The sequence below is a fragment of the Mus caroli genome, chromosome 10 (genome assembly GCF_900094665.2).
Source record: "Mus caroli chromosome 10, CAROLI_EIJ_v1.1, whole genome shotgun sequence".
NCBI lineage: Eukaryota > Metazoa > Chordata > Mammalia > Rodentia > Muridae > Mus > Mus caroli.
The window spans coordinates 109278421-109290482 of NC_034579.1; the positions used below are offsets into that span (position 1 = coordinate 109278421).

Consider the following 12062-nt stretch of genomic DNA (forward strand, 5'->3'; position numbering starts at 1 on the left):
ACTGAAAACTTGTATCCCACATAGCCTATTCCCTATATCTCTAGTCCTTCTGGCAGTTAAGCCACACAGTTTTGCCTCCACACAGTTTAAGAATTCAGTCACCTGCAAGTGTGAACCATCCAGGTCAGCAGGCTGAAGGTAAATTTCATGAAGACTAATAAGTAAATCTCAAATTTCTACCACCAAATTCCTCATCAATTTCTCACAGAACAAACTTTCTGGTTGGGTCCCACCCTGGTCGGGTGCTAACTTGCAATGTAGCTCCAACCTACCCAATGCTCCCCTCAGCTAATGCTGAGGGCACCTCCTAAGTAACGGGCCCAGTGTGGCCCCATCAACAGATCTGCCGACAGCAGAAAAGAAGAGGACGACTGACATCAAGTCACACCATTTAGTATCTGTAAAACCTGAGGTTTTCTCTGTGTTTTTCATGTAGAGGAAGAAATGTGACAATTTCAAATCAAAGCCAACACTGCAGTGAGGAGAGCTTTTCTACTTTATTACAAAGAGAAGAAGCCTTTATGTGGTCAGAAAATACAAGATTGATCTTTTTCTCTTCCTATGAAACGCTGCTGTTCAAACAGCCAGAGTGAATTGTCTCAGTTCACGTCTTGAAGCCCCATCACATTCACTTGGGTATGGATGTCCTTGGCTGCTGAAAATCTGGCCCTTTAGTGCACAGGGCGACAAAGTCCCCTGACCAGCAGTTCCAGAATGTCCCATTTTCATATATTGCATCCATGCACACCTCCTAAAAATGAGGTACAGCAGGGCAAACATTTTCCAAAATAGATGTCATATATATAATATATACACATTCGTACATACATACCTTTATTCATGTGATGTCCAAAATTTAAAAAAAATGTACACATTTATTACAAAATCGTAACAAAGACTGGACAGTGTTTTGCTCATTCTGGAAAGATGAAGCTCAGTTACAGCCCAGCCCTGGAGCCCAGAGACTGTGGCGATCTCTACAGTCGGACGCCTGCAGTAAGCCTGGCCAAACCGCCTTTCAGAAACACAAGGGGAATAAAATGAAAGAAGCAGACCTTGCTCATCTTTCCAAATGAAATACGAGAAGGATCTTCACATAAAAATGCACAAACATCTGTTCTTTTATTACCAATAGTGCTACAATGAACAATGCAAATTTTGTGGTCTAATTTTGTTGAGTCTTTTGTGGGTTTTCTTTTTTTACATTTAAGAAACTAAATGGTAATTTCTGTCAGTGTACTTGCTTGTCTTTATAGACCCAAGTCTGTCTGCTGGCAAAAAGAAAATAAATGAAAAAATTCAGACCCTGCTCAAACTAGAGAAAACAAATTACAAATTTAGTTGTTGGGCAGCACATAATTGGTAAGGCAGGACCTCAAATGGTGACCCTTTACGTAAGCCAATTGCCAGATCCTCAAGGGATTAAAACCAGGGTGCCTGAGCCACATCAGTTCTGCAGTTATGTCGAGTATTGTGCTGAGACAGCCATACCCCAAGAAAAGGGAAGTCTTTTTAGAAGGCTTGCTGAGCAGGGTTGTAGTTGAAGGTGGATGGCAGGTGAGGCCGCTCTTCTAATTTGTCATATTCCAGATGGAACTCCTACAAAAGAACATCAAAATTGAGAATTTAAATTACTTCATAGTGCTCTTTTAAAAAACATTTACTGTGAGTGTGTATGTGAAGACAGACAGACAGACAGACAGACACACATAGGTGCGTGTGCAAACACAGTGCATGTGTGAGGGCCAGAGGACAATCTGCAAGGTATAGGACTTCTACCACACATGTTCTGGGAATCAAACTTGGGTAGGTCATTAGTCTCCTTGGCAATAGCCTTTCTCTCTGTGGCATCTCACTAGTCTAAGTGTCTCTTTTAAGGATTCCTCCCTACCCTTTGGTCAAGATATGTTTTCTATATGAATAATTAAAACGAGTCCACCTAAGAGAAAACAGAGACACACACACACACACACACACACTAGCTCTTTCCCCTTTTAAATAACCAGTCTAGAAAAAAGCAGTGCCCTTTGCCTACTATCTGGTGGGTACACAGTATAGACGACTGAATGGAGGGTCAGTAACTCAGAAATGTGTATTCACAAAAATTCTGTGCAAATTTTACTTAGAAATAAAAAGTGAAATTATTACAGCTCTAATGAAAAGTCTGAAGATTACAGGATGTTTAAAATAAAGCATTCCAATAAAGCACAAAAGCAAAACCAAATAAGGAACGACCGACGTTTTGTTTATGTTTAAAATGAGGCAAGGCTATACTTTAACTTCACTAAAATCTCAGGGAAACAAAGAGCTGAGACACACACATCTCAGGCACTCCCATCTCACAGACGGCTGATAACTTAACAGTCATTTAAAGCCAGAGAGTGGTTTTGGTGTCTAGCTATCTGAAAGCTAAGTGGATTAGTGATCTTAATCAAACTGTTTTCAAGCTGGTTTTGTCTGTACTGTAGCTGCTTATTTGTAGGCTTATTTGCAGGCAGAGAGCACCGTGGTTTTCCACTTTCCTCTCAGAGCTTGGCTCAGGCCTCTGGCTTGTTGGCGAGCATCTGGACCACAGAGCCATCTTGCTGCCCCTCCCCACTCTTAAGACAAAATTGTGCTGGGGAGTTTAGCCTGGCTTTGAAACTCCCTACATAACCCAAGCTGGCTCCAAACTCATAACTCCACCCACTCCAGCCTCCTGAATACTTCCTGTTAGAGCTTTGTGCCAGCACCTTGCTTCAAGTTTTAAGATTTAGGAATGTAAGTTTTCACGATCACCACTAGAGATGCAAATATAAGTGTATATATACTTAAAAACAAAACCAATACCTCTGTAACCACAGAAAGGAAATGCTCTGAAATTACTCATTCTGTGACCCAAATCTAACTAGCACAAGCTATTCTGAAATCTCACTCAAGTTTTTAACCCTGAACATACACTAGCTACTGAAGATTAAATAATGGTTGTTTCTATTATTAAATTAAATGAAGTTTTACATAGTTAAAATGAAAGCTTAGGCCATAGTGATCAAGCTTTTGGACACCAAATCAAGTATTTGAAATCAGAGACATCACAATAACAATGAGACATATAACTTGCCAGCCTCGTATGAAGAAAACTAAAGAAAAAGCTATAGTTTATCCATTTTTTTAATGTATCTTGAGAAGTAGGTATTTAAATCCCCCCCTTTTCCCCCGTAAGACACACCGAAGACTAGGATCTAAACTCAAAAGGGTCTGTCTTAATATAACATGTGATGGTTTTATGACGTTTTAATACTTTTAATACAAGACTCAAAACAAATTTACTTCATTATACCTTCTCCAAATTAACTCTGAAAATATTATGTGCCTTCAAAAGGGTTAATAAGGTACTCTGTGGTGACATCATTCTTTAAAAGAAGTCTGTGTCCTATGGCTGAGAAAGGCACAAGGGCTACTTGCTTACCAGCAAGGAGGAGCAAACACAAGAGCTGCTGTCCTTGGCTCCCCATAAGCCCTTGTCCCTCCCAACTAGTGGCTAAAGTTGAATATCCACATTTACAGTTAACAAAAAAATCTTCCAGTTAAACCATTCTTTGAAATGAAAATGCATATTGGCTTCTATAATATACAAGCTATAAAAAGCTTACGTGCAATTTTAACCAATGATAAACTGTAGGTCACATTTTATCCACACTGGCAAGCTACACTGCTTTATTAGTACCTACACCAATTAACCCCATCAATGTTAATGTTTCCCCATACATAGTATTTTTTAAAAAAAGACTAGTTTAAATCTAGGGAGCATAAATACTTTAATAGTTAAAATATTCAAGAGATATTAAGAAATTATATAGGTCAAATCTTGTCTGATACATTGGTAATTTTTTTGTCTTCTGTCTTCCATATATTTTTATTCTTAAAGTCTTCCGTCATTGTTACCTCTTTGCTCTCTAACTTGATTATCTATAGCATCTTTTACATGTCAATGACATGTCTTTTACATGTCAGTGACATACACACATACTATGGACAGAATGCAGAAAGAAATTGCCTTGTCTATCACATCTAACGCTTACCCTTAAGTGGCCCTTAGCACTCGTGAGTTAATACAAGCAAGGCTTCTGGGGGCTTGAGTGAGAACAGCCTGCACAGGTCCATATATCTGAATGCTCAGTTACCAGGAGTGCAGCTGTCTGATAGGACGAGAAGGATGAGGAGTGTGCCCTTATTGGAGGAAGTGTGTCACTGCTGGTGGGCAATAAGGTTTCAAAAGCCCTTGCTAGGCCCAGTCCCTCCTTCTTCCTGCTGCCCAAGTATCAAATATAGGACTCTCAGCTCCTTCTCCAGTATCTTATCTGCCTGCCTCCTGCCATGTTCCCTCTCATAATAATGGACTCACTCTGAACTGTAAGCCAGTCCACAATGAAATGTTTTCTTTTCTAAGAGTTGCCATGATCATGGTGCCTCTAAGACATTTTCTTTGTGGACTTCAGAAACAGAACACTTAATTTTTCAAGGAATATTTTAACACTATGTATTGTTATAGGGTCCTTGAACATACATGTTCTTAGTGGAAAATTTTGTTACAGGATAATGAATTTTAAAAGCTTAAGAAGAGTTCTAGATACATGAACAGCAATGTTTTCATGACTCAGTTTTCCTATTTAGCAAATGAGGCTCAGTGGTTAAGAGTACTGGCTGCTCTTCCACAGAACTCGGGCTCAGTCCTCAGCACACACATGGCGGCTCACAACTGCCTGTAACTCCTGTTCCAAGGAATCCAACCCCCTCACACAAACATACAAGCAGGCAAAACACCAATGCACATAAAATAAATTAATTAATTGAAAAAAAAAATCCACTTTTTTTTCTTTCTCACAAAGTTACTAAGTAGAACTGACTTTATACACTGGACTCAAAGCTTAGCATTTATAAAACTAATGCTACCCTTGATTCTAAGTTCAGAAAATATCAGTTTTCTCCTAACTACATTAAGTTCATACTTAAATTTTAGGAAGCAACAAATTATGTTGAAGACAGTTACTAGAAATATGTGAAGAAATGCATATATAGTTTATTAGGGCATGTACTGATGTGTACCAGTAAAATTAATGAAAATAATCACCTACATCAAGCATAAAATATATTATGCACTAGAAATCCTATAATATCTGCCAGCTTAAGGTAAGCCAAAAGAAGCCTACAATTTGAAATCTCTGAGAAAGCTATATGTAGATAAGAAGGCTCCATCACCTGAAAATGTAGTAATTATATATGTAACCTATATATAAGCAAATTACAGAGGCTACCACATCTTGCTAATTATTTAGGGTCACTTTAAGAGAATGAGCAAATAAAATGTCAAAATTTTACTTATGTTATTATTATTGCTAATTTTTTTGAGATGGGGTCTTACTATATAGCCCCGAGCAGCCTAGAACAGAGATCTGCCTGACTCTCAACTGTCATAGCATTACATTCATGCAACACTAAGCCCAGCTACACTATTAACTGAAATTCTGAAAATAAGTACTAGACTACCTAGAGCTGAAGGTTTTAGGGTAAAACGATGCTGATTTCAATAATCTCCTCAGTAGCGTCTCTTAGTCGTCCACTTCTCAGACAATGTGAGTGACTGCGAAGGCACCCAGGACACACTGGGAACAGTCTCCACTTGTCTTAGTGTCTTACAGACACAGCCCACATCACCACTGATCACACTCATTCACAAACAAGATATTTAAAGTGGTAACTGAAGAATACACTCATTGAAACTAAGACATTTCCAATAATTCTAACTGCAGAAATGCAGATACAGCCTAAAGACTGAGCACCAGTCACATTTACCATTGAGAAACCTAAACCAAAAACCAAACCAATTTTCACCCTCTTCTGTATTTTCTATTGGGCTCATCTTTTTCCCTGTCTTTAAGCTTTCTAAGAACTCCCAGAAGGTCAGCCTTCCCCATGGGTTCTATCTGGTAACACTTCATACTGTCTTCTCAAACTGTAAACATCCTTTCAACTCAGCACACTGAAAAGATAACCCCAGAGCAACAACAAATGTGCTGCCCAAATCTGTTTTGAAATTTGTTAGAAATACTTTTCTTCTGTTGAAATTTACTTAAAAGCTGCCTCACACTTTTGTAATACTAACAATCACTCAGAGAAATGGAGTTGGAATTCTCTGAAACTAAATATAGGTCATATTTACCCTCAGACTCACTGAGAAAAGCATCAGCTACTATTCTCAAATGTAGAGTATTTATTGACAAAGAAATCTACACAATTCAAAGGGGGGAGGATTTTCTTTGACAAGGTGATTTTATAAAAAAAGCAAAGTTACAAACCAAAATGCAACCAAATAATTAACCTTCCCTCCAGTCCATTTCCCCTTCAATGCTGACACACAGGAATGGCCGACAGTGAGCCTCTGCAACTCTCCTGCACGGAATGATCTGCAAACAGTCAGCGCCCTTTCTGCTTTAAAAAAATTCACCCCATGTAAAAAATATATAATTTGAAAATACGTGACTGGGTGAGATTATAATTTGGCATTCATAAAATATTTCCAATAATGATATTATTAATAATTAATAAAGTAGAATCTACTTTATGTAGATATAATACTTTAAAAGGTATATGAACATTTAGAAGATATATATAATAAAACTTGAGCAGACCAAACAAAGATACAATATATGGAATAACAGAAATTGAAGTACATAATAAAACAATCCACTGATTTTTATTACTAACAAAGTTATTAAGTAAAACACCCATTTAAATTGACTAATTAAATAATTATTAATAATTATTAATATTATTAATATTATTAGCCTAAGTCATAGAAATCTTTACGAAATTTAATAACTTTGCTATTAGTGAGATGAGCTGGTTTTGGAAACTCCGGAGGGTTGGCAAGAATCTGACATGCTATGCATCAGACATACTCTTACATACTAGAAAGCCCATGACATTCTTTAAGTCTATGCCCATACTTTGCACATGGGAAACTATACCTTAGCTACTTTCCTCCAGTTGAGACAGTCAAAGAAGTAGTAGGTCCCCCGCTCGTACGTGTTGGTTTTCATTGTTGGCTCCATGCCTGGTGCCCTGGTGATCCATACCCGCTCCTCCTTATGGTATCTCCAATCACGGTTAAAGCTTCAATTTTTAAAAAAGAAATAATTAATTTCTCCCGTGACACACACAAAATCAAAAAAATTATATATAAAATATATGTCTGGAGGCTTCTGCATCTGGCTTTGCTATTAAATATAACCTTATTTATAGACAGCAAGATCATTTCTTTTGTACCAAAAGCATATTCTTTAATACACATTAAAGTTGAATCTACTTTATGTAGATATAATACTTTAAAAAGTATATGAGCATTTAGAAGATATATATAATAAAACTTGAGCAGACCAAACAAAGATACAATATATGGAATAGAAATTGAAGTACACAATAAAACATCAATCCACTGATTTTCATTACTAACAAAGTTATTAAGTAAAACACCCATTTGAATTGACTAAATTCACAATTTTATAGCTATGATAATAGAATACCCATTTTGTAAAGTTTAATTTCTAAATTTAAATAATAAATTGCCAGAATCTAAGAGGATAGCACCAGAAGCCAGGCATGTGATACACAGCACTTATAAACTGGGGCAACAACATCCAAAGGGACAATGTCCACCATGATGAACCTCCATGTAAACACATGCTTCCCTGCAAACAGTTCAGTGGTTCAGACATAGATGACACGACAAAAAAAATCCATTACAGATGGAGGAGGCAGTTGATACATTTATTTATTATAACTAGATTAAAAGATATAGGTGTTAACCTCATTTCACAAAAGTGAGAGGGAAGTGGGGAAAAAATAAAGTAAATTTTCTCAAGTGAGAAATTTTAAAAACTGACAATTTAGTATGGGCATAAAGGCACAAACACGCAGGGTCTTGTGTACATAGTAATCACTGATGTGTATCAAATAATGAGATTCTGTGTCTAGTCTGCATAAAACTCTGGTTCTACAAGAACCACAACCATTCAAAACACTCAACTTACCATGCATGTCACTTCAGATAGCTGACATCAAGTTTAAAATTCTTTTTATACTACAAAGATTATAAAGCTGAAATATGCTCTCAAAATAAACAAAATTCATTTTACTAAAAATGAAGGTAATTCAAATTCTTTTCTTTGTACTACTTTGTTGTTGTGATGACCCAGGAATAAAGCTAAGGTCTAGGGCTCCTAGCCAACAACATCCCTGCTAACAACTGAAATTTCACGGAATGGACAATCTTCAATTTAAAAAACACAACCCATAACCATCATTATTTAAAAACTTTCAGAAAATCCAAGATATGCTAGAGGAGAAAGCGATCGGATATGTTGAACATACAGTTCTACCGCAGCTAAGAGTTGTAATACATCCCCGCCGTTCATGTAATACAGATAGAAGAGGAGGTCTTCTCCATATCGGCCAAGTTTGATTGCAGCCAGCTACAACAGACAAATTATGCTCAGTTGTAAAACAAATGTAAAAATTTCAGAAAATAACTGTTACCACTAAAATAAAAATTGGAAGGATAAAGTGAAATCCTTCATTTAGCAGAGACAACTAACAAATAAACAAGGCTATGTGCTGTGGAACCCACGGAGTCCCAGCTCCACGGGTCTAAAGCTGAAGCTGCATGCACAGTGGTTGTTCACAGAGCATCTCGTTCTAGCGCATCACATAGGACTAAGCATAAAAATCATAGACAGTACTCAGATTTTGTTTAAATGAATGCCTAAAAGATAATCTTTTCACATTTCCTCCTACAAGGTAGAATACAGCCTACAAAACTCTACACCTAGGATAAGTGTGATGGTCTTAGTTCTCATGTTCACACAAGCACCTGAAGCATCTACCTAACTAAACACAGGGCCTATCTGAGCTGCTGCCCAATCAGTCACTTGGCTTTTCTGCATTCCTGCCTCAGTGAGTGCAGCTCCCTCCCAGTGTGTTTGTTACCCTACTCTGCTGGCCGTTGTGAATGCATGGAGTTCTCCGGTATTTTTCACACTGGCCTAAGAAAAGGCCTCAGGTCTACAGTACTGGTGCGGCACATACAGTGGAAAAATGTCGAATAACGTCAAAAAGGTGTTTGTGGGTTCTCCCATTAAAAACATTTTATGTGAATAACATCTCTTATGAGTAAGGGCATAAAATGTCAGGAGGAGAATCACCAAATTTTCCAAGTTAGTGGATTTCCATTCACTATGGCTACAATTATTAATTACAAGAAATATTTTATCGTTCCTAACATTGATTTTAAAAAGACCTACAGCATATTAATTAAAATAGAAATAACATTGCTATCCTTATGTGAATGGTATACAGACACATACGCCTAAGACTGCTAGTAGATTAGCATGCCGTCTGAACCGAGAGTGGTACCAAGAGAGTAGCTAAAATCGATGCCTAAGAATAGAAAGGTGTACTCACTCACCTTATCCCTAATGTGAATGTTTGTTAAGTATTCTGATGGGACATGGAAGTCTGCACAATAAAACAAACAAAGGTGTTACTAACTGATACTTAGGAAATACCTTTTAAACAATTGTGAGCACAAATAGATTCTCCTACCTATGTCTTGAGGCCGACAAGGTGAAGAAGCCCAGGGTGATGCAAATTTGGGATAGAGATTTCTGAACAAGTAAAAAAAAAGCCACTTTAAAGAACAAAGTAGAAAACTGTATTTCTAACTTAATTTCAGGAAAATGGGGAAAAAAGAATTCAAATAAAAAATAAGCATCCTTTTTGGTTCCTCTCTTGAATTTACTGCAACTTTATAGCAGAAAAGTAACCCAGGAGCGCTTCCTCTAGTGCTCCCAACAGAGCGCAAAGCACAGCAAGTCAGAATATACTTAGGTACAAAATGGAAATAGTCTACTTTAAATTAGCTGTAACTAACAATGCTCTAAGTTCATTTCTACACTACTCTCCAGTTATAGTACTTTCCATGTCCACCTCACTCAAAGCCGCAACGATGAGGAGCCAGATTTCATATCACTGAACACATGTTGTGAGTGCCTATTCTATGCTCTGAATAAGTTAAGTGATCAAAACGAAGACTGCTGATATTGGAACACTTACTTTCTGTCTAAGTGTATGGCTAATTGGACACTGGCAGATAATTAGCATAACAAATGAATAATATTGGTTATATAATTAAATAGGGTGATCAGTTTAAGTCCGATTTGACAAGCTTAGATAGATGTAAACAAATATGCAAGGATATAAGAGCGATAATCACAGGTCAATAGCTAGTAGAACACTGCACTAGTCAAGGAAAACATCAGAACAACTGAGGCAGAGACAGCGTGACATGAGAGGCGGAGGAAGGCAGGGAAACGCTTCCAAGGTGGAGTCAGAAGAAAGGCAGGATGATGTGAACACTGCACGGCTGCTACTCAGGGAGGTTTAAATCAGAGCAAGAAATCTGTACTTGGGGCTGAGCAGAGAAAGAATTATCTTGAGTGCTACACAAAACCATACAGAAAGAGCAAGAAGCAAACCAAGACTCCCTGCGGTGATGCGCTCGCAGAATAGTCAGGCAACCAGCCAGGCTGCCAGCGACTGAACGAGACTACGATTGCATTCTCTATCTACTGAAAGGACTGCATCCGACAGAAAAGGACAGACTAAGGATGATGTCGCTTCTGGAAGTATTAATGCAGACCAACAAAGCATAGACATGCTGTAGGTTTAACCCAAATCTTAAAAGAGATATTTAGCTAATAATGGCATCTAAAATCTCAAGTTCAAGAAAAAAGTCTGCAATGGAAGTAGGCGTTTGGAATTTTCGATCTATGTGGTCCTTAAGAGCACAAGTCTAGATAAGAGCATCAAGACGACAATCCAGGGACGAGCCAACGTTACCAGGTAAGAATGGTATCTTCAGAGTCAAGTGAGGAAGGAGCACCAAGAGAAAGTGGGGATGATGCAGAAAGTTTAATGGAATCGTGGGAACAGATTCCTAGCAAAAATGGATTTAATAGAATGAAAGAACACAAGTTAGAAAAATTAAGATGGTTCATTTGAGATGGTTTGCTTCAAAAAAAAAAAAAAAAAGAATTAAAAATGAAGATAACTCAAAGGAGGTTGATCAAGATAATGTAACTTCGATACAAATAGAAAAATAAGTTTCTCTGTATTTGACACGAGAAATGTGAAAACAGAAATGCTATAAGTTGGAAGGAAATCATGGCATGTATGTGGCAATAACATCATCACTCACACAGAAGCAGGAGTGCTTTAAGGAGCCACCCTGGACTACACTACACTACCAGCCAAGACCATTTCCACAGTCCTGGGGGGCGGGCTGAGGGTGTAGCTCAGGGGCACAGCATTTGCTTACTGGGTACAACACTGGTTTGGATGCCAGAACCAGGGAAAGGAGAAAAAGTTAAGACTTGCACTCATGAGTTTTTATGAAGTTTTAGTAGGAAGCATGGACCAAAGATTTTGGCAAGGTCATGTCAGATTTAGAATGGTGGCAGGCCATTAGATTTGGAGGCAGGACCAGGTTAATGCCCTCTTCTATTTGCTTACACCTGTCTTTGTAAAGTAGAAATAGTAGCCAGGTCATTATTAGAGCTACAGACAGGAGGAAATGCTATTACTGGCTTGATAAAATGCAAAACAGTCACATAGGATAACAGCAGCAAAAAAACCAACCAACCAACCAACCAACCCAAACACATCCAAAAGCAAACAAAAGGTTCTGAAAGGATTATGTCATCAGGTAGAAGTATGCCTGCGCCTGGTGGTGGCGGTGCACGCCTTTAATCCCAGCCCAGCACTTGGGAGGCGGAGGCAGGCAGATTTCTGAGTTACAGACCAGCCTGGTCTACAAAGTGAGTTCCAGGATAGTCAGGGCTATACAGAGAAACCCTGTCTCAAAAACAAACAAACAAACAAAAACAAAACAAAACAAAAGAAGTATGCCTGCAAAATTTTGGACTCAAGTTTAAGTTCCTGAGCATCAGTGTGCAGCAGGACCAGAG

At 38.0% G+C, this 12062-nt stretch overlaps 1 protein-coding gene across 11 annotated transcripts in view; it reads right to left on the reverse strand.

The window, feature by feature from the left end:
* Positions 1-478: 478 nt before the first annotated feature.
* Cnot2 (CCR4-NOT transcription complex subunit 2) overlaps positions 479-12062 on the reverse strand; it is a 93831-nt gene continuing 82247 nt past the window's right edge. For all 11 annotated transcript variants that reach the window (XM_021174170.2, XM_029482814.1, XM_021174171.2 and 8 more), the window contains 5 exons: positions 9640-9701; positions 9503-9552; positions 8410-8510; positions 7008-7152; positions 479-1599 (listed from right to left, as the gene is read on the reverse strand). In XM_021174170.2, coding sequence (XP_021029829.1) covers positions 1513-1599; positions 7008-7152; positions 8410-8510; positions 9503-9552; positions 9640-9701 — 445 coding nt within the window. In that variant the 3' untranslated portion in view covers positions 479-1512. The remainder of the gene's footprint in view (positions 1600-7007; positions 7153-8409; positions 8511-9502; positions 9553-9639; positions 9702-12062) is intronic.